At 42.6% G+C, this 23,603-nt stretch overlaps 1 protein-coding gene across 4 annotated transcripts in view; it reads right to left on the minus strand.

The window, feature by feature from the left end:
- The window catches only part of il1rapl1a (interleukin 1 receptor accessory protein-like 1a), a 142,686-nt gene that overhangs the window by 110,101 nt on the left and 8,982 nt on the right, over positions 1-23,603 (minus strand). For all 4 annotated transcript variants that reach the window (XM_047601467.1, XM_047601465.1, XM_047601466.1 and 1 more), the window contains exon 2: positions 11,879-11,983. In XM_047601467.1, the coding sequence (XP_047457423.1) occupies positions 11,879-11,960 (82 nt within the window). In that variant the 5' untranslated portion in view covers positions 11,961-11,983. The remainder of the gene's footprint in view (positions 1-11,878; positions 11,984-23,603) is intronic.

Here is a 23,603-nt window from a genome sequence, read left to right on the forward strand (position 1 = left end):
ATGTGTGGTAAGAGCTGCCTTCAAACGAAGCCTCAAAGAATATCCTTTCAAATGACATTTCAACTAGAATCCTCAAAACACCATTCACTCCCCTCTTCTCTCGTTTGTTTCTTCGGGCTTTTCCTACGGTCGGTTGCCAGTCAATCTCAAGGGAACAATCCAAGCCTGTAATCTGAAGAGACGTTAATCAAGCTTCCACTACAGCTACAGCTACAGCTGTCTGTTAGACGGATAAAGCTAATATTGGAGCGAACTGATGGTATCAATATTCCCTCCGCCTTAGCAGATCGCGTTCGCTCTTAACGCGAGCACTTATCCAGGAGAATGAGGGGGAGGTTATGTAAGAGGGGGTCCGAGGGGGCTTCCCTCGAGCTCTGGCTAGAGAGAGCGAAAAGGAAAGAGCAAAGTAGATGAACACAGCGTGAAAAAAGGGAAAAGACAAGAAATGGGGCAGAGGTGCGGGGAAAAAAAAGGTGACCTTGTGTGTGCTGCTCATGAAAAGATGAAGTCAGGGGAAAAAAAAAAAAAAAAAAAAGATGGGAAGGGGAGAGGAAACCGGATATAATAGAATAATTAGTGATTCCAAACAGTGATTAAACAAGAGTGAGTCAGGCAAAGGGAAACAATAGAGGCATAGGAGAAAAGAATGCAAGATGATTTTGCTTTTGTTTTAGGAGTACCTTCTGATCACTGATAAGTGTTTGCTGTCACCTTTCTAAATGCCCCCCGTGCCTCCGTATAGATTGTGGATCTACCACGACTGCAAAAACCGCGTGTGTGTCCTTGCTATCCTGCTCAACCTTGGGATAACTCTGCATTAGCACATCAGGCTGTTAAGTCAATCCCAGAGCTACTCAGCCAAACAGACCATTGGCTTGATCTTTGATTGTAAAAGCCTGCCAGGCTGGCAAGTTAATCCCGGACCACAGTAGGCCAATCAAGTTGTCAGGCCAGGCCCACCGTCAATAACACATTTAGGTCAAACACAAAGGCTTCTAAAGACATACCTCTATCAGATCATATAGCGTGTATATCAACAAGTATGAATCTATAGGCTACGTATGCGCATCCAAGTATGTCTTTAAAAGCTCATTTTTCTACATAAAATCAATACAGGATTGGGACTTTGCTAGTTACCTTCGCTATAGCCGTTCTTATTGATTGCCATCTGAAGTAAGACACTTGACAACGTGGAGCAACACAAAGGGCATTGTGCAGTCACTAGAACCACCCACATCTGCAGTGGCACAGAGGAATGAACTCCGAGCAAAGCAACTAAGCAGGAGTGGAGGAAACGGCGGCGGTGAAGGACGAAGGAGGTGATGTGGCAACGAGAGGGGTGGGAAAAGAGAAGTAGGAGAAGAAGAAGAAAAAAAGATCAAAATGAATAAAGAGCGACGGGGAGAGAAAGAGAAGAGCAAGAGGCAGACGGGCAGACAGCACTATTTACGGTAGATTAGTTGTTATGGTGATAAGCAGAAGGGAAAGGAAGGGATGTAGTTGTCAGGGTGATGGGGCTGCGCTGGGCTACTAATGATATGTAAAAATAACTGCTTGGAAATCACCCTACCTCTGCAAACAAAACAACATACTAACACACATACACACACTCAAACATGCTCAGATGAATACACACAAAGCAGTCTGTTGAAGCAGCCTCCTCTCATTAGCATATGGAGACATACTCAGATTCCTCCCCCACATTCTCAGCGTGGAGCTCACTTTTTTTTTTTTTTGTAAGTTTTTGCTTAATGAGGGATGGTAGATAGATACACACAAACACTCGCGACGCAGCGTACGTTTGAGTGTTTGTTTCTACGTGCAACAATTGTAGCTCTGTACTTCTAGAGGTCTAATAACAGCATCTGAGTGCAGAGCACTTTGACAGAAGGAGATGACAGAGGGCTGCGGGTAATTGTAGTTTAAATGGCCTGAAGGGCTTTCTCGAAACGCTGGTCTTTGTAGTTTTGACGCCTGCGGTGTAACCTCTGGGTTTTCGAAAAGCATCTTGTGCAACCACACACGCTTCCAATAAGTGACAACAAATAACATGTCTCTCATTGGCTGTGTCATTTTTGTATCCAGTTAACACAGCATGTTCTGTCCAGCAGGTGTTTTATCTGAAGCTGGTTACTGGTCATGTTTCTGTGTTTCTGGTATTTGGAAAGAGGGATGTTTCTTCTGTGTCTTAAGACTTGTAGTGTGGAATTTCTTGTTGTCCTGGAGGGTTTTTTGCTACTTGCCCCCTTTGTTCTGTTTGTGTCTGTCTGGGTGTGGTGCAGTTTTCCTGGTCCTGCTTTGATTTACTTGCACACCTGAGGCTCAGCCATTCATCAGCTTCCTGCAGTACACCACGGCTCCTCGTGTTGTTCTTCACTACAGTCGGTAGCAAGAGTTCACGTTGTGTTTCCCGTTTTTTTTTTTTTTTTTAAATGACCTTTTGTTTCCCTGCGCTCCAGGATACCAGTCGTATCTGCTGAACACCTAGTCTGAGCAGCTTTATCCAGCCCGTCCTCAAGTCTGCGAGCAATCACCAACCTGCATGACCCGCTCTCAGCAGCAACCACCAGCCTTCAAAGTCTTTAGCTTTAATTCACATTTAATAAAACCTGATACCATTCAACCAACCTGCCTTTGAGTACTGCCCTTTAGTCCTCAAGAAAAGGCAGTAAAATACCAGTTGAATATCTCTATTTTGCAGTATAGTGGGAGCTGTAAATTTGTTTTCAGTGTTGACACTCCCGCACAGGGACACCAGCGGCAATTCCTTCTATGTCAATAATCAATGATTGTTTGACAGAGCTGAAAAGGGAAGCGACTGCAGTGAGGCGAGACCTATGTCGGGGAGAGGGAGGTTACTAATGTAACTAAGGTTCTATGAGTTCGTTAGGATTTGGGAATAATTATGACAACCTATGAGATGTTCAACAAAACGGGAAGGGATTGTGGACTGTAGGCACGCAAAAAATTTGTCAACAATGTTTGTGTGACCTCTCATTGCCAGAAAGTAAAAAAGTAAAAAATAATGAAAGAATGACGAATCGAGGGAATATAAACACAAGAAGACCTTGATAAAGACCACACAATGGAACGTGTTAAGCTGTTACATATCCTACAAGTATTGCTGGGAATTTGACTTGTGTATTTGTTCCCTTCCTCCATGCACCTCGGAAGGATGTGAAATTGCGCCGGAAATAAGTACTGCTACACTCAGTTAGGGAGCCAACATACATGAGATGCTCAAGGTTCCTGGGAAATTAGATGCAACAACTTACATACACCGCTACTGTGTCATCCAGTGTGGAATAAATTGCCTTGATGTCGATAAAAGTGTCCAGTGGCGCTTTTCATTTACCAACATTTAATTACCTAGGAGATTATTTCTGTAGTAGATATAAACCCACTCATTTAAACACACACACACACACACACACACACACACACACACACACACATACCATTAGATCTGTGCATAGGCCAAATATTACATTATATTTACTTGTGCCACTAACATGAATGATTCCTCACCATAATTGCTTCATTATCAGTGGAGACCAGCATACACATATTACGCCACATGTCTCTCTAATCACGGAATATACAGCCTCCAGCCTCAGCACACGGTAGCCAACACACCAGGACACACGCGCCAACACACACATACATACATGTAATTTTCTCGTGCACGCATTAACTGGAGGGAATAATTTCCAGCCTCGGATGGCCTTTAGATGGAAAACGACCGGATTTAAAAACTTGCTGTATAAATACTACTCATAGTTGTGCGTGTGTCTGAATCATTATCATACATCTGGCAATGGACAAACTTGCGTACGTATCACTGTTCTGTCGGACCCTCATCTCCGCACCAAATCTGCTATTTTACATATATTTATTTCATATTTACTACTATTCACCTCGATTCTTTGTTACTGGCAGCAGGCCCTGCCATTGCACAGAATATGTTGCTTTTGCCCACCTAACTTTGTGTTTTTCTTCTCTTGCTCTTTAATTTTATGTACCGCTCTTTGTCTTCCTAATTGCCCCTCGGGGATAAATAAAGTTTTTCCTGATTCTGATTCTGACACCTGAAACTACAACAGTAGCCTAAACCGCAAACATACTATTTCCAATTTTTTTGACAGATGGCACAATCAACAACTTCCTTGCTCTGTACTTCTGTAACCAAAATAGTTCTTCATCTTTGACTATCGCTTATCCTCATTAGGGTCGTGGGGGTTTTGCTGGGGCCTCATCACGCCTCTCATCATCGGGCACTCACACTCGCACCAACGGGCAATTTGGAATCACCAGATAATCTTACAAGCATGTCTTTGGAGAGTGGGAGGAAACCGGAGTACCCGGAGAAAACCCTCGCAGACACAGGGAGGACGTGCAGAAAGTCCCAAGTCGGACTCGACTCTTCTCACTGGGAGGAATCAGCGCTAACCACAGAGCCACTGCGCTGCCCGGCAAATGCAATCCTACACCTTCCAATGAAGAAATATCACATCTTGCATATTTTACCCTTCTTAAGGGTGCGTAAACTGAGCAAAGAAAACAAGCTTCCTATCTGCACAATGCACCATCCAGGGCTTTCCACTAGAAAGCCATTTAATCTCCAGTAGTCTGCATGTGATCAATCTCCCAGCACAGTGTTACTGCAGTGCTGGCCATTCCTCATCATTTAGAGAGAGCGGTATTGACCAGGCCAGGACAGCCAGTGCATCGGTGTGTGTGTTGTGAGCCAACAGGAAACAATAAACAAAAAATTCCAATGTGTCCTACTTTCTTTTTTTTTTTTTTTACCACCTGCATGTACACACACATATATTTCTGAATGTGAATTTGCATGTCCATAACTACATGCTGACAAATACACAGCATCTATTTATCTATTGATAAGAAGTTCATGTCTTCCTGTGTGTCGGCGTCTTTTCAAATAAATGTCTTGCGTGTGTAAATACAGGTGCAAATATTCTCTACTTATCATCAATACATCCTCAGTTTGACATTCCTGCTTCGCGGCTCACACCAAGAGAATGCACCAAGGGCGAGCGCGGCATCGTTAATGAGCATCAAATGCGATTGGTTTAGTAATGTGATGCAACAGACACGATGAGAGAGACAGGAAGGAGACTGAAACTGCAATAGAAGCGTCAAATTAAACATCCAGAGTGATCGGCCTTTTTACTGGAGACCGGCTACGGCCATATATTAGCGCGTATGGACGTCAAAGTGGACAGTTGATCTGTCAATAAACTATTACACTCCTTTCCTGCCCTAGAAATGAGAGGGATGAACGTCCAATACAGGCATCTCGGATGCCCCGGGGGTATGAGAGAGGCATGACAAGTAGAGACAATGTCCCTCTACATCTTATTTGTGTATGTTGTTTAGCTCATCTACTTGACAGAGGAATTTGATGGACGGACTCATTTCGGTTTCCAAGTGTTCGAGAAATTGCAGGAGAAAGATTTGCAACATGAAAGAGGAGCACCTTGACAAATAAATCACTGAGTGACTGACTGGATTTTGGATTCCTGTTCTTACGCTCATCGAGTGGTTCTTCAGGCGTCAGTGCCACAGACTTCATCCCCCACACTGCCTTGGGGCCATGTCAGATTTACAGTTATCCATGACGGGCTCTTATCAGGGATTTGGAGCGGGACTTTGCAGAGTCATCTAGAATATTGGCTGTATAGTTTTTTTATCCTCACTCAGAGAAACAGCGAGGGGCCAAGGGTTGGGATATCGCAAGTCACATGAATACAATCACATAGTGCACCCCCCATCCCCACCCCACCCCCCACACACTTTCTTGACATCCCCTGCTGGGATCATTTGATGCCAATTCCCTGTCATATCAGAGTATGTAGACACAAGGTGACTGCAGCGATTTTTGATATAGTCATTTCCTTTCTTCTCCCCTTTCTTTCTTTTTGAAATTTGAACCACCACAACAATACGCACTGTGAAAAGGCGCAAACCAGGTTCAGTGAATATAATGTACGAAGTTATGATAATTATGAAACTGAAAAGAAAGAAAAATATTCCACATATCAAAATAAAAGAGAGTAAAACTGAAAAAAAAAAAAAAAAAATGAACCCCTTTGTGCAGCAGCTGTTTCTGGCTTAATTATTTTAGATTTTACATGTCTCTATTTAGGGCTTAATAACCTAGATAATAAATGGAGAGGAGTTAAACGCATTTTCATGAATTTTAATGTGAACAGGAGCATTCAACTGTAATGAATACTGAAAAGATTTTTGGAAGATATCTTATTAACAGAACAAATATTTGTCCTTTGTACGATGCTGATAACCTTTAGACATTCTATTTGTGGCATTTGGGATTCAGACCTTATTTCAATTGTAAACAAGGTGAAAGAAAGCGGTTATTAAGTGACAAAGACATGCAAATTAATTATTGAGGTGTCTGGGTGTTTCTTCGGTTATGCTATATATGTATTTACATTGTCTGCAACCAGCCGCACACTCCACTTCCTGTGTTTCAGGTAAACTAGTGGCTCTCCTGGGTTAAATGTAAGACACAGACACGTTTCCAGATTCTCGTACTGGAGCTGAGTTCAGACTGTTGTTTTCCACTGCAGCATGTTCACCCATCCCTACAGGCTGTGTTTAAAAGCCATTATTCCAGCTAACAGACCGGCTAGCAGGCCTTGGATGTGTTTAGTGATGTGTATTGTCTGGCCCTCTTATGACATTTGGAGTGCATAAATGGACAAAGCGTTCATACAGTGGTTATCTTTTGTCTCTGTATGGGACAGCAGAGACAACAGAGGCTGTTATGGTGCAGGGTTGCAGCTGTGAGCAATTCATAATCAGGGCTATTGTCTGTCTTGTGAGTCTGGGGCATAAGACAAAACACACTGCACCCTTCTCATAATGATACACTACACTCCTCCTTTGCCCAGGTGACACTGACTGATGGGTATAAGGAGCGCAGTGCTCAGCACAGTATTTTTGCTCCTCTTCGACACAGCTTTGGCGCCCGAGACTGCAACAGTCTGAGGTTATTCATCCTGACCTCTTGGATTTAAAAACAGGGCTGTGTAAATTAAATCAGCTCAAATTTGATGTAGTGTCAGAAACATTGGTGGAATAACTGATGTGATTTTGAGTTGCCTAAGGAGTCAATTAAAAAGCTAGTGGGCTTCTTGGTTCTTTGAGAAGTAATAAACTTTTTTTTTGCCATCAGAGGAAATATGCTAAAAAAAAATATGATGGATGCTCAAATATGACTACAACAATATTGAACCTTAACAGCTCCTACTAAAATAGTATCAGTTGAACTGTGCCTGGAGCTCCTTAACATGTTGACCATCTCAGTCATTCAGGTTAGTTTTGACCAGAAAAAATGGTAGAAATGTCGCCTTGTCATTATTGTCTGTCTTTCTTTACAAAGTTCACAACTTAGTACAGTTACTTTCAGAAATGTTTGATCCGAGTGGCCACTTTTCGGAGCCTCTTGGATTTAGTCCTAAGTCCCCATTCTACTTAATGTTGTGTCATCTCCGGATAATCTCATTGTGACTTCAGCTCAATTCCAAAAAGTGTCCGGCTGGAAGGAGGATATTGCTTTGGTGGAGAGCAAGTGTGTTTTAAAAGACTGGGGGGGAATGTTGGCTGCCCAAGGTCTGAATCCAAAGAGGTTTATTTGGTTGACTGGCCAACTTAAACCACTGCCATTCCATCCTCAACTTCCCACAGTGATGATTTTCTTGACTGATCTCGGCTGATACTCTGATCCAGGCCAGTGAACGGTAGCGGTGGCAATAGGTGTTTGAGAGGATCCACGGGGGGATATTTCTAAATTTGCTTTTCGTTTTGATCCCAGGCCAGCTCCAGATTCATACTCTGGAAAGTGAGGTGAAAGCTTCGCACGGACTTGGAAATTTGTGATAATCTACGTGAGCTAAAAATGTCAGAACCGGTGATTGGATTCTGACTCTAATCTTCTTTTCGTTGTGCTAATAAATACAAGATGTAAAACTATATTTGTTATTAAAAATGTATATGTTTTAAATGAACTATTTTGGTCATAAATCCCATGTTCTTATGGGAAGCTACAACAGCACAGCCATTGTCATCAAATCTTCTGCCTGACAGCAGTCATGAAAATAGAAATCATAAAAATGAAATCTCATTACGGAAAGGAGTGACCATCAAATATATTTGACAGTTTTATCTGATAAAAGACTAACTGAATGATCGTAAACATACTTTTCTGTTGATCTAATCCATCTATCCTTTCAGCGATACTTAGACACCACATGTAATCATTTGACCTCCATGTTATCTTACGTTACACAATGTTTAAGCGTGCATTGTGTTGTGTTTTGTCCTAAAATTCACAACCATATTCAATATAATCTAAGTGTGGCTTAGAGCCTGCTGCAAACTGGTAATTGGTTTTGTGGACAGGCTGAGACCCCAGTCAAAGAGTCCCTGTCTTGTCTGATTAAAGTCCGGATCTTTATGGGCAGATCTCCAACAGGGAAACTGGAACGGGCACGCTCAGGTCGGACCGGGCCGAGTCGGACCAAGAAGAGACAATTGGAGTCTGATGGATGGACCCTGACAGCTTGTTTCTGTCGGAGAACTGCTCGCAGTCCCTGGGAGTGAATCTCATGCAGCGTCAGCATAGCCCTGGTCAGCCGACTGCACGATCACACCAGGGGGAAAAAAAACTCTCATTTGCAGAAGCGCAGCATACATATACTCCAAGAGGTGGGTCAGACATGACCTGTGCATGAGGAGCTCACCCATGCATTCAGAGACCCGGCGCACAAATACAACAAGAATCACAAACAGGCAACAACCCCATCTGATATCTAATTCTGCCGAGCTTGAGGGGTCATTAAAAGCGGTGCGAAGCGTGGCACAAAGAACGAGGGAGACACATGCAGCCTCCACACCTTTGGGAAACTCATTATCCCGGGTAATACAGGCCCAAGCAGACTCCACATTGAATAATTATAGGATTGTGGAGTGTTACAACACTGGGAATGCCACCCGGACATTGGGAGGGAAAATCAATTGAATGGTTGCTCTATCCAGTGCCTCTTGGGGGCTAATCAAACCCTCACAGCTGATCCCTTACTCGTAGCTATTCAAGGTTGCGGAGTCAAATTCCCACCTCTTCCCACAATGCTACTGAAACAACAGAGTATTCCCAGCTGAAGGAGAACGGCCCACAAGCAACTCATTACAACAGTAATCCAAACAAAAGTCTCTCTCTTTGTCTCAAACTTTCTCTTCCTCTCTCCTACTCTGAGTTTGTTCCAAAAGTTCTGGTTTTCAAAGAACAATAATGATAACTACCTATAAATGACTTTGACCTAGGTCTACATACGAGGCCATGGGTGGTCATTCGAAGCAAATTTAATAGCAGCCATGAGAGTCCACCTGCTCCGTCTCTTTCATCTCCAGCACATGAAGACAAATGTCCCAAACCTTTGAACCAGAAAACAATCACCCACTAGGGGCTTTATCAGCCAATTAATCTCTTTTCCCATTATATGTAATCTTTAGCACCAACGCCTAACCTCAATTTTGTGGAGCTTGTCAGAGGCTAGCATGGTAAAGAAAGTGGAGGGCATTTACTGAAACGGAAGAAAAATGGAATAAGTGAATTAACGGCACTGGTACAGTCTTTCGACACGTAGAGGAACTCAAGATTCAAGGTACGCAATTAAAATGACACTTTATTATATTAGTCTTAATTTCAGCTTTTCAGATTGAAAGCACACAATTTTTTTTTTTTTAATTTATACAGCACTAGTCAGGCTAATGCTTACGTCTGTTCCATTGTTTTGTGTATACACTTACTGTCCTATATATTTTCATGTACGCATGTATCCATGTGTGACAGGGGAAAAGACAAAGAGAGACCACGTGGCGATGTCCACGTCCCAAATTACAAGTTTTATGTGTTCTCGTTTGATTTTCCATGTGCGTCCATTTATAATCTTTCAGGCAAGCAGAAGAGCCTTTCAAAGTGCTATTAAATAGCCAAACTGCACAGTGACAGTCAATCACCTTTGACCCCGCACTTGGGAGGGTAATATTGACTTTACTGCTATCGATATTTGACCGAAGAGCCCAGAGGACCCACTTGATTGATCTGATGTGCTGTCCCGAGTCTGATCTATGTGGAAACCCTCCATGGACCGAAGCCTACAACCACTGCTGTGTGTGTGTGTGTGTGTGTGTGTGTGTGTGTGTGTGTGTGTGTGTGTGTGTGTGTGTGTGTGAGACAGAACCAATTAGGTATTAAAGACAGATCATATTGCATTGATCTTTTTTTTTAACTATTCTTACAGGTCTGATGGAAGTATGATTGATTACAGTACTGTGAGTTTAGGTTGGTGTCCAACACAGTTTTCTGAATTATTTAAAGTTAAGGTGGTTTCATATAAAGCGTGAAGAGCAAATGAACTGCACTATGTCTGGAACACTTTTAAGTACTTTCACTTTACCAGGCATAAGTCTACACACAATGTATTGTGAATCTCGCCACTATTTTCTTTCCCAGATCACAGTTTCTCCTCTCATCCAGTTCATCTCCCTCCTCTTCATATTCTTTTTCATTGTCAGGCTCATTGAATTTTTTTCTTATTGTGAGCCTCAGAAGTTACACAATACACAGCAGGCAGATATTATGCAGCTGATGAAGGGAAATGCGTGCCTCCGTGGTGCCCCTTTCACAGTCATCTGTGCTTGTTTAAGCCACCGTCTTGGGCTGCGCTGCTATTTCCCTCTCTGGATTCTAGAAACAACTTTAAAAGCCGGGGAAGTAACGGATAGGCTGAATCACTGATGGCTGGCGGCACATATAGCAAGTTGGACGTTTCACTCTGTCTTTGCTAATAGCTTGTTTTCCTGGCCTCAGCCGTGTAACAAGGAAAAAGACTGAAAAACCGCCGCAGACTTTGCTGGGCTGTCCAACATTTATAATCATGATATGATAAAATAAAACATTTTTTTAAGTATTGTTTGTACGTCTGTGATTTACCGCTCATTGCAAATAATTTCTGCATAAAATTGCAATAAATGTACAAAGCCTGCTGTTGCCCCGGAGCAGCAGCTTGTCTTCACAATGGTTTAACAGCCTCCTCAATTCCCCAGTATTCATGTCCATGAAAAGTTTCTACTTTCAGTCTTTTTGCTCTCCATTTTCTCTTGTGACCTTTGCATTTGTTCACAATTGATGTTCAATTTGCTGGCATTTAGAGCCAAAATGAGTTTCACATTAACCCTTGGTGACCCAGTCACTGAGCAATTGGATCATTTGGGAGCTGTCACTCTCTCCGGAGATTGAGGTAGGTCCAGCTAATTCTAAGGAGTACACTATATATCTTGTCATTAAGACACACGCTCCGGAGACACTATCAGAAAAATCTGCGTTTGCAGCTAAATTACCAAACAGCTCTCCCATTGTGGTGAGAGCCATATCCTTTGCAATTACCTGCCTATCATCTTTCTTAACAATATTTTTAAGCATGCATCACGAAACACAGCCTGCAAAATCAGGGGTATAATATTTTTTTTTTCTTTTCACAAGCAAAACGGAATCCGATATTTACAATAACTGCAATATAGGTTTAAGACTGTGTTGAGCATACAAAAGCACTGCACAACAGCAATTAAGTTACGTCAATAAAATCCACCAGAAGTCCCCCAAATTGCATCAACAACGGCGCCAGCTATAGATGGTTGGGGGCCACCGTAAGAGAAAGCACTGGGACACACATTATTAAAAACAGTTGTTGACATATATCATCAAACACACAAACACAGGCTTCGGACTGGAAGCCACATGAGACGTAGGAGAAGAGAGCGCACGAAATACCTGAGCCTCTCTTGGAGACCACCTTTACACTCTTGGACAGGGTGACGTACAGCAGGATCAGCAGAGGGCTGGGAGGTCTCATCTTCCCTCCCCCGTCCTCACAGTCTGAAAAGAGAAGAACGAAAGGAAGGGGAAGGAGGGACGGGAGAAGAGAGAGGAAAAGAGGGAAACAGCCATCAGTCACTGTCCATGCACGAGCCTCGTTGTTGCCACTAGACAAGAGTAAGTGTCACCGTGGAGGGACGTTCTGCAAACATTACATCAAGCAAGAACACGCACTGCTGTGCAAATGTTTGCACGGCCATATACTGTATGCACACACACACACACAAACACACACACTTGGACACTCGGATCAACACACCATCTTCCACATTCCCCCAGGGGGTCTTTCTTGTAATGATTTTCTTTCATGATTGCAATTGAGACGAGTTATCATTACAAGGATATATTTCATGAAAAACGATTCCCTAAGATGCTGGAGAATCAATATAGAAATAATTACATGTGTAAGAAACACCACTTTTAACCACAGTTTTCATTAAATAAAAACTTGTTACTGACAGAGGTATAGCAAATATCCTTCCCATACCCCTAATCGACATATATATTATATTAATTGATGACTCATTCTTCTCTTCTCCTCATCTTCTCTGAGTAAATTACACAATCTAACATGTAGTAATTACCTCCTAACCTGCCTGACTCAGATGGTCAACATCTTAAGGCGCTCCAGGCCTCCTGACCTAGAGCCACGGCTGCTGCTGCTGCTGCTGTATAAATTTGATTAGCGTAAGACGCTAGCCAAGAGGAATGCCCCATAAAAATTGAAAAAACATAAAGTAAATAAGTAAAAGTTTAAAATTGGTTTCCTGACAAGAGCTGCTTTGGCTAACTCAGAAAGTCCAGAAACTAGAAGGACTGGTCCTCTGGGATCGTTCAAAAGTCTACAAAATTTTACCAGCACAAAAACTAAAAAGGCTATACAATGGACAGTTTGTTTCAGGACAAAAAAGCTGACGAAGGTGAGACACAAGAGGAGGGAGATGCATGAAAAATCAAGGAAATGTTTGACTGGATAAAGATTAGTAAATAGTTTTCAAAATGCCAATCAATATAATGTAGTTACGAATAGTTACAAATCTATATTTGGTCATTATTGGGACAGATACAGGCCCAATAATGTCAGTTCATTAGGTACACTAGTAGAAAACAATAAATTCTAATATAACTTTCTTGCACTAAATCATAGCTTCATGACGTTTATTGTTTTCAAAATACCAGAGTAGAAGCAGAAATACTTGTGTGTTTATCTCAGCACAGTTTAACAGCACATCCACCAGCTACATCCACCTGAATGATTGTACAGTTCACACAACACAAACTAAAACAACAGCATTATAACACTCATGAAGGGGAACTTAGCTCTGTTATATTATGTTATATTATATGTCAAAGTGTGAGGAATAGTGCTGGAAACTTATAAAAATAAATTAAATTTCATGAGGACTATGGGGACTTTGGGGGGGATCAAAACAAAAAAGTATCTATATATCTTTACACAATGATTTCTTGGCTATGAGCAGTAACTGCTTAGAGTCTCGAATCTTAATACACATCTGCTTTCCCTGCTGTGAAGACTGGACTGTGTTAACTGAGGGCAAACCCTGTTCCTAGTCTTGTGCTGAGCTGGCTTTGCCACCTGCTGAAAGTAGCTTCATATTTACCAAAATCGTCACCAGCTCTGGGCGACAAAACCGAATAAGGATACATTACAAATGCATGAAGTTTTTCATTACTATTTCTAACACTGTTTCATTTTAAGCACAGACAGGAGCAGAGCTGGGAGAGGCAGCACAATCAAAGCTCAATGCTCTTGTCAGTCAGTGTAGCTGGATGTCTCTGAGGTACCGGACAACCAAACGACTACTATAGGAGAGGAGGAGGAAATTCAGCAGCAGCCAGATCCATGTTTCTGTCAATCTCACTCTGTGATAAAAAAGAAACGAGGGGGGGGGGGGGGCACAACACTCACAACACAGCAAATTAACTCAATGAACCTGAAAAGGAGGAGACGGGACCCTGGCATGTGAAGACAGAAACGAAGAGAGACAGAGCCAGGAGGGACCCTGGAATCTGCAGCGAGTCACGTGTCCTCCAGATTAGCATAGCAAATGAAAGGAGCCTCGCTCAGGGGGTGTTTACACGGCACTCGCAACTCCTGCTTTAAAAGGGAGCCTTTCTCTCCTCCTCCATCGCATTCTACTAGGGAACAACTTTCAGTCGATAAAGACCGCTCTGCCAATAACATTCTGGCAAATGCCACAGCTGAAGGATTTGCTCTTCTTTGTGCTGCTAAAAGGCCTTCAAAACAACTTGGCAATAAGCTGGTTTCTAAATATGTGGGTGTGGGTTTGTTGCAGATGTGACCCCCGAGTCTGTTTGTGGCTATTTCAAAGCTCCAACAAACAGATTTTGGACACGGCAATCGTAATGACCATCTCTCTTTAAACATAAACACATCCAAAACTACTGCTGTAATATTTTTTTTGAGAAATTTAACAAGATAAGCGTACGACATGTATTTGTTAGTTCATTCGTTTTCTGTAACCGCTTGTCCTCTAGAGGGTCAAGGTGGGGGTGGTGGGGATCAGCAGCCAGGTTTACATGGAGACTTTTTTTCTCATTCCTATTGAAGGTTTCAGGTCGACCGTTTACATGACTTTCGGTCGATTTGGAAAAAGAAATATTCCACCTGTGAAACCAAATAAAATTTAATTTGGCTTGGACCTGTCTGTTCCGACTGAGGTGTTTACATGGAGCATTTTCATTCGGTTTCGGCTTCTAAACTGATTGTAGTCGGAAAATTTGGCGCCATGTAAACCCAGCTACTGCGCGAGAGGCAGGGCACACCTTGGACAGGTCACCAGTTTATCTGGAGGCTGCAGGTATTTGAAGCTGCAAAAAAAAAAACAATGCCAAGTGTAAAAAAACTGAAAAGTCAAGAAACGTACAGGACCACAGACATAAGAGAAGAACGATAAAAAAGTGAAAGATATCACCAGTGTGGCAGCACGTTACTTTCTCTGGTCTGTGCAGCCCACGTACTGCACAGTACCTGTCAAATTCGTGCTTTATAATTAGCCAGCTTCATTTCTCTCGTTCTGTAATGTGCAGACTGGATTCCTGCATTAATTACTATATGGGCTGAGACGAGAACCACATAACCACAACATCTGTACGGTAGTTTGACCGGCTGGGGGAACTTTGTTGCACGTCTTTCACATACATTCTGCAACTATTTTTTTTTTTATGTAAGCCTGCCAATAATTGCGCATTTCCAAAATACAAAAGATAAAAGTTTGATCGGCAGGCTCCGTGTTTGTAGCTGCACAATAAAGAGCTTCCCCCCCCCACACCACCACCAACACAGCTCAATTCATGAGACTAACGCCAGTGACCCTCCTCTGTGTCCCAGTCATGTCACGCCTTCACAGGCTCAGTGGGCTTTGAGTCCTGCCAGCCATGACATCACCAGCAATCCTTACATATAGAGAGGCCTTGTGCACCTCACACGACCACCATGAAGACCAAACGTGACGTGTCTCCCCTCAGCTCTCCCCCTCCCCCCTTATATTTCTTAGAGTGTCAGGCTGTTTTTTTCTTTTAAACTTTCATCACTCAACTTTCAAAGGCCATTTCATCATTTTGTTATGCACACTGGGAGCAACACACTATATTTAACACCTTTAATTCTCCTCTACACCACAAGACTGAAAAGTCTTGTAGACGCAAAAGAGTCAGTTCAGTTTATCTGAGTTTAAGCGGCTCACTCATCAGGCCTTTTCCAGAAGTACCTGAATGCAGCTACAACCTCCAGGGCAGCACTTTGATGTCGAACTGATGTTGCTCAATGAAACTATCCCAAAACCTCGTGTGCGATCCGACTGATCGACCTCGCAGAACCAAACAGAGCACACGTATGTTTTTCCTTTAACATGTCCCCCCGGCGATGCTCGCACGTAGGCGACTGCTTGACCGCGCTTTTTTCCGGCGTCGGGAGCAGGTGCGTTCGAGGAGTGCGCACACAGAGGCATGGCGTGATATCCGCGCTTCAGCGATGCATGAGGCATGCACACATCATCACACACCGTGGCGCACATGCCGTTTGCCCGCTGCTTTTTTCCTCTTTTTTTTTTTTTTTTTTTTCTTACCAGAAAATGAGGGGCAAGGCCTAGCACAGCCGGCTGATTCACCCTGACAAAGGAGCATAGGAATTTACTGTCGGCTGCCATTGTGGTGGGACTGTACCTTCCAAGGTAGCTGCATCTCTCCCTCAAATTCAATTATCACCTCCTGCTATTTGCTGCTAACACTCTCCTTCTGCTGTGTGCATCTCGTGTGTCTGTGTGCGTACTGGACTCCGGGTACGTTGCTCTCATGGTCCAATTTTTAGATTCGTCAGGACTCACACAGATTCACACATTACAGGTAAAAATACTTTGATTTTCAACTCATTACTAACAAATACACACTCTCGCTGAATTGAGTGAGAAGCTGGAGGAATGATCCGCTACATCGGCATAGCAAGCTGTAGGCGATTGATGGCGTGATATGGCAGAAGTGGCTTCCCGCCTCAATAGGACCAAAAATGTAGACATTTAAAGTATGAATCTGAAAGTAATTAATCCCGCTGCTTTCTTGAAGTTCTGACGCTCGTTAATTTCTTTGGGTTTAGTGTTTGCGCTGCGAGTAACAGGAAGAAAGAGTAAAATTCAATTTTCCTCAACACTAATTTAAAAAATTAAAAAAGGGTTCTTATTCACACACTGTTGAATTGATATCATATGGAAAATTGGAAATTTAAACACAAAAAAAAAAAAAATACTATATGAAGCCCCGTCTGTTAATTCACCAAAGCGCGGGGCTCATTAAGACAAGTGCTTGAAGAAAGAGCTCGAGGGCTCTGTCTTTGTTCGCCTCTTCTGAGCGCAAGGAAAAATGTGTAGTACTCTGAACTGGGTGGCGAGCGAACCGCTTTATTTAGACGGCGGCAAACGCAAGGCATTAAACACACAGGAGCTGTCGAGTGGAGGGTTTTTGATCAATATTGCATGAGTAATAACCACCTAATCTTGAACGCGAATTTGACAGGTGGAAAGATTTTCTACAGCTGTTTTCAGATCACAGTCCCGGAGTCATGAGGTGTAGACATAGTATGTATATACGGTGTTTGTATACGATCCTATCTACTGTGAAGTACTACATTATTTATGCATGGGCTAGAGGAGCTGCCGAATGTACAGAATAACCTTTGAAGCTATGCCCGGAGAGAGACGAACTGATGATGGTTACAATAAAGTGCAGGTTTAAACAAAAATATTCAAAAGCGAAAATAAATTTGCCTCAATCTTACAACATTATCTCCCTCCACATGTAATTCCAGCCACACCATTGTCAAATGTGACAGAGAGGTCAGAGATGTAGATAAGGGAAGAGAGACACAGAAAGCCCAATCGAACGCACACACACACACTCTCCAACACACACTACAAATGAATGAGTCACAGGCGTTTCTGTGTGTCACTGTGTCAAACAGATTCACGCTGGGATAGCTAGTAAATACCGCGGCACGCTGCAGCTATGCATACTGTACGTCTACCTGTTCCTACGCCGGCTCAATGCGGCGCCCGTGTGCGCGCACACGTGTGTTTGTTCTTGCTGTTTGCCAGATGTGTCACAGTGTGAGTCAGGCCCCATGAGAGTCGCTCTGCCGGGGCAACGCCGAACCACCGCATCAGAATAAAAAAAATAAGCTCAGTGGTAGGCTGAGTGAGCTTTCGTTAAAACGCGTTTGACCGCTTTTGACCACGGCCAGCCCTCGTTAATCTCCAGAGGCTGACCATAGGTGGTGAGAGCTAACGAGCAAGGTGCGGTGAGCTATGCCCCTGCCTCAGTCCCAACATGCACCTTTCCACTGAGTGAGATTAATTACCACGCGATTCTGAGCCAATCCGCACCCCTGCTGTTCACCTAACTACGAAACATAGACTCACACAGACTGTGTGCGCATTCGCGCACATTCGCGCACATTCGCGCACGTTAAAAGCAACTCCCCGAACGTAATTAATTAAAAGAGCTTCCAGGCAAACTAAAGCCATTCGCCCAAGATCGGTCAAGAGCAAAGCTGCGGGTTGTCGAGGTCCGAGTTCGAGCGCATTCCGCCAGCAGTGAAGCATTTTCCCCCAGTTGTTGTTGATTGCTTTCAGCTACATCCCCCCGTGCCCAGGCCATTGTCAGCTGTCCAAGGATGACTGGTCGCAGAGACGCTCTCATGCTTCCAGTCAATGCCGCCTTTGATGGCGACCGGGGGCCAATGCTCTCCTCGGCCATTTAGTGTGCACACCCACTGGGGGCAGCCGGACCACTACTGACACACAAGCAGACTCAGAACAGCAGTCTATCTAAAAACAGCCCTTAGCTTTATAGGTGTGCGCACACACACATACCTACAGCACATCCATTCGTATATGGGTTGCATTGGTTTTCTTTACGTTTCATATTATTTTTGTCTTTTAAATTGAGAAACACTACTAGTACTAATGGTTCCTATACAATAGTATTGAACCCTGCAAGGGATATGTAATATTTACAACTATTCTTTCATTTTGTGCTATTGTCGTTTTTTTCTGTAGCAATTTTTTTACTTTAATCCCAGTTATATCATTACTGCTTTATAGTAAATCACATTTTAGGACCTGGTTTAGATCAGAGGCACCTGTTCTACACATACTACACCAGCCTTGAGAAAAAAAAAATTTCTGAACTAAATTAGGTCTATCAATTTAAAATACACTTTGCCAGTCAAGTAGGTTTGTGTTTGTTGTAAAGACAATTGACAGCGCAATTAATTTTGTGCGTAACCGTCTCATCTCAAACAGTACACGGCACCAACAAGACTGTGATGTATTTTTATCTCATTCTTACATAATGGATAAAAGACTGGAGGTGAAAATCAATTTATCAACTTCATGCAGATACAGATACATCTAGATATTTATCTTGGTTAGTTTATGGAGGAAGAAAGTTGCGTCTTCACATACTTGACTTTTGAGTGTGTACTCATTCTAATTTTGTATTTTCTGTACTGCAGTTTTATGACGGACTTTGTGATTTGCAAAATTCTATCTTTTAATTTAAAAACATTACATGTAATCCATCAATCCAAGAAACTATTATATGTCTGTCTACTTGAACTATCGTATATTTATTTATTTATTTTAAATAAGATCCCATTGTGGATGGTATATGTATGGTAAAACGCCCATATATTTTAGATTTCTCTCAATCTCTTTTCTCGTTCTGTTTGAAACACAGTCCCTCGACAAGAACGTGGGAGGACTGAGGTCAGTCTTTATGCTGCCTCTTTGTAGTGAATCATGTAGCCAGGCAACAGAGTTGGGCATCGATGTAGATTTGGTAAATTATACCCTCTCATCAACTTAAGTAAATAAAAAATACCACCAAATGATTATTGATTTGTTCAAATAGATTCTTATTTTATCAAGCGTGGAGCATAATATCCCTCATTTGCCAAACTGCAGTCTGATATTGACATCTGCTGTTAGAGGGCATCCAAGTATTCGATGCAATGCCAACACACTCGTCTAAATGTGCAGCTGTTGTTGCAACAGAACGCTCCACATGTCAAAATCTTTCTCCTTTCATACTCTGAGAAGGGCTTCAGAATAACGTCTGCGTGACAGACATTTCCAAAACTGAATCAATTCCGTGCGTGTTTAGAGACAAACTACAAGCCCGAGGGAGGGAGCGTAGGATTCCCGGGACTCTGTAACGCAATCCAAAAGTGGATGATTCACCTTCATCAGTGCGGTTTGGTCACAATAGAATACGTTCCTGTCTGGGATAAACTCGAACTGGAACTGCAGATGCCTCTCATGGAACCTTTCAATCCGAGACAGAGAAGGGAAGGCTGTGATTGGCTCTGCACACTTGGGCTGCTGACAGACATACAGCTGCTACATACAGAGCACGGTCCCCTGATGAGGACTCGGCAGCCGCTGTTTACAGTGGGAACGCTGCCATATGCTGCAGACTGCACAAAAACCGTGGCAGTGATGAAAAAGTGAAAGGTGGCACACAGTAAATAGCGTGGAAAGAATATATACATTTGCCATATTCCCCTTCTATCCTGCCTGCAGCTGTGAAATGTGCTAGATGTGCCTATATCGGTCGGGTGTGGAGAGGCACTGCAGTTCATCCTCTCAAACCTTCGTTTTGTTTTTTTTTTTCACCAAAGCTCCCCGAGCACAGGAAGTGCTGGCCTGAGTGGTTTTCAGCTGGAATGTGCATTTACGCTTTGGTATCCATGACAGAGTCTATCCTATTGTCTCGAGGAGCCATCGTAGTGGCAATGGAGCCTAAATGAGGCCAATAATGGTACTCTGCTTGGTCCCCAGAGTCTTGCCTGTTTAAAAATCGATTCTCTGCTTGACTAGGGACAGGCGGGGAATAGAGAGGGCTGGAAGAAATGGAGAGAAAAGTAAGGAGGGGATTGAAAAAGGTTACAACTCATAGGGAAGGAAAAATCCAGCGTTGCTCACTTACACATTTATTATGACGTCAAACCTACACGTTAATGCGAAAAAACTGCAGCCCAGATTGTTTTCCAGCGTTCTTCGCATGTTAATACGTTCACCCAACTATTCAAAAGCAAGTCGGAAAATATTGTTCATCGTGGCAATCGCTACGAATACCATTCCTTGGACTCTACATAAATAAGGTAATCCTTGCTTCAAATACACACACTTCATAAACCGAGATTAATATCTGCGCTGTATACACTGCGCAGCACAATATACATATTTTCCTACCTGCACAGTATTCATTCCAACATTGGTTGCACCTTCAGCCTATTCGTGCAGATAATTTCCCAGCCAGCACCCTGTGCATATCACTGTTTGCTGTCCAGCTGTTGTTTATCTCTATTTTATGCCAGGTTCCCTGTACATAAAAGCTTTTTTTTTTGTTTGTTTGTTTGCGCGTATTTACTTTACTTAGGTTTTCTGGTATTATCTGACTGGCACTGCACATTAAGAGTTACAACTGGAGTCAAACAGGTATTTGAATGCACAGCCAAGACACGCAGTTTTGTCTCAAGTCGGAGAATATTGCTTCGCAGCGTCTCGCTTTAAATTAGTATGTTTCCCATCCAGTCTGGAATATGACTGACAGGAGGCAGACCAAAGAGACTGCTAACTATTCGTCAAAGGTTTTCTTTTGCAGAAAAAAAAAAGACAATGAAATCAGTGAATTGGTAGACCAGGCATCGGATGCTGCCCCGTTCCTCACCCCAGCTCTCGCTGTGTTATTCTAGTGCATGCACATTAATATAAAACAGTTATAGGAACTTCATGTACCCAAACTTTATGATCACTCTGGGGAAACTTAGCAACAACGCACTCATAGCGATTGATTGTAGAACAGAATAGAATAGAATAGAATAGAATAGAATAGAATAGAATAGAATAGAATAGAATAGAATGCCCTTGTATGTAAAATAGTGCAGCAAAGATACTATTTACAAGATATACAGCTAAAGTTATAATACTAATACTAAAAAATATTGAAAATATACAAAATATAAAATAAAATATATATTGTTTTATTGCAGTACTGGAAAAGGTGCAGCAGCGGTGGTAAAGTGTAAACCTGTATTGCACAAGGTTTTTATAGTATACGGACGTAATAGCAGCATAAAGAGTCAATGTAGTTTCAATTGCACATTGTATATTACACGGATTGTTGCATCCTCTCTTTAAACTCGATAAAGCTTGTGAAAACAAAAGGCAAAAAAATAATGTTTTCTCAGATGTGGAAACAATGAGCTCAGGAGTTTAAGAATTAATTGCAAACAACATCGTGCAAGTCGTACACTTAACAGCGTTGGGATGCAAAATATATGCAATATGCATGAACACAAACCATTTAGAGAGCATCCATTAAAACACCATCCATGGCATCATCCATCCAAATAACAACATCTCACATCAGTTGAGAAGCTAAGTCGTACTCCATAAATAAACTTACCTAAGTGTGGACTAAGCTGACAGCACTGAGAGTATGTCACAGATTTGAAAGGACGTGGGGAAAGTCGTCCTTGCTGCCTACAAAGAGCCGAAGACGCTTTCAGTTCTGACAGAGAAAGACATACGTGCTTCTCCATCGGATGAACCAATAAGGGCAACTCGTGGGTGTTGCAGAAAAATATCTGCATCCAACCACAGGTCCCAAATACAAACTTTTTTTTTTTACACAAAGACAGAAAGTGCGTGAGCCAATGCTATCACACGCTCACTCAGGGTACACGGGGAATGTTTAGTTGAACAAGCGCACACATCGTTATCTGTTGTATTTATTCGCACCCCTTCCTGGTCCAGCTCTCCTGTGTGTGAATTACTGTTCATAAGCGCATCTCGGTGACCTTCAGTTATCTCCTGCGTCTCACCCCAACATCCTCCCGATCCCCCCCCACCCCTTCCCACACACAAACACGCACACAAATAGTGCCCAATTCACAATGCGACACAATGGGGCTTCAAATCCAATCCAGCTAAACCACAATAGACAATGCACACCTATAGATTTCTTTTCTTTTGCATAATTGATGCCTGCACACAAACATGCTGGAGATGTATTTTTCTGGACAGAAATAGTCAGATCACACCCCCCATCTTTCTTGGGAAATGATACGCGGCGGTATTTCCAAATACACACGGTCATATACAGTAATCATATCTGTAGCGTAACAGTGTTTAACTTGTTTATCAGATCATATTAAACAATTAATAAACCAAAGAGCTGCAACAATTATTGTTTGTTTGACAAAACTAGACGTCTGAGGATGCTTTATGTTATAGAACAAGTTAACTGATTTAAACCAGAACATATCTGTTAATACATTATTAATTTAACACAAAACTACAATGCTATACCACCACAATAAAGCTATTTGTTCTCTTTGATTGACCGTGGATCCGTCTCTTGAGTTACTGTCGTCTGTACACCAATGCTTCTGGTGGCATATGTTTCTTCAATTAAAAATTCCTGAAACCCATGAAACCAAATCAGTGAGGCTTTCAACCAAATTGTTTGGGCTGTTGGAAATCCAAACGTGCATAACTAGCATCCTCCCGTCTCGCTGATTCTGAAATGCCATCTGAAATCTGCTGCACACACACACACGCACACACACACACACAATTACCTGCACAGCCAGTATCATTGATTGTTCTCTGACCACAGCCAAATTCATTCTATAGTGCAGCTGCTGTGGGTCTCAGAGAGGGGGGAAAGGCCCTGGTGGGAGCAGTCCAGTTATCTCAGATGGAATCTTATTACGGGATTTATATGAACAGAAAGAGAACTAGGAGACCTGTGCACCGGTGCATGTGTTTCTGTGTCAATGTGCATATCCCATCTACGAGGTTGTCCAAGGTTTCGTTAAAGGAATACGGGAGGGGGCTTGTCGTTTTCAACCCTGGCCTGTAAGGAACTAGCCTGCGCGGTTATATTTGGGCGCATAATGCTGCCGTATTACTGTCATATGATAGCGACGCATTACAAAGAGAGGCAGGAATGAGGAGGCATACCAGGAGAGTCTGGATGAAAGTCCAGTCACTTCTCTTTTCTCGTTCTCCTGTTA

This window comes from Mugil cephalus, chromosome 12, assembly GCF_022458985.1.
Source record: "Mugil cephalus isolate CIBA_MC_2020 chromosome 12, CIBA_Mcephalus_1.1, whole genome shotgun sequence".
NCBI lineage: Eukaryota > Metazoa > Chordata > Actinopteri > Mugiliformes > Mugilidae > Mugil > Mugil cephalus.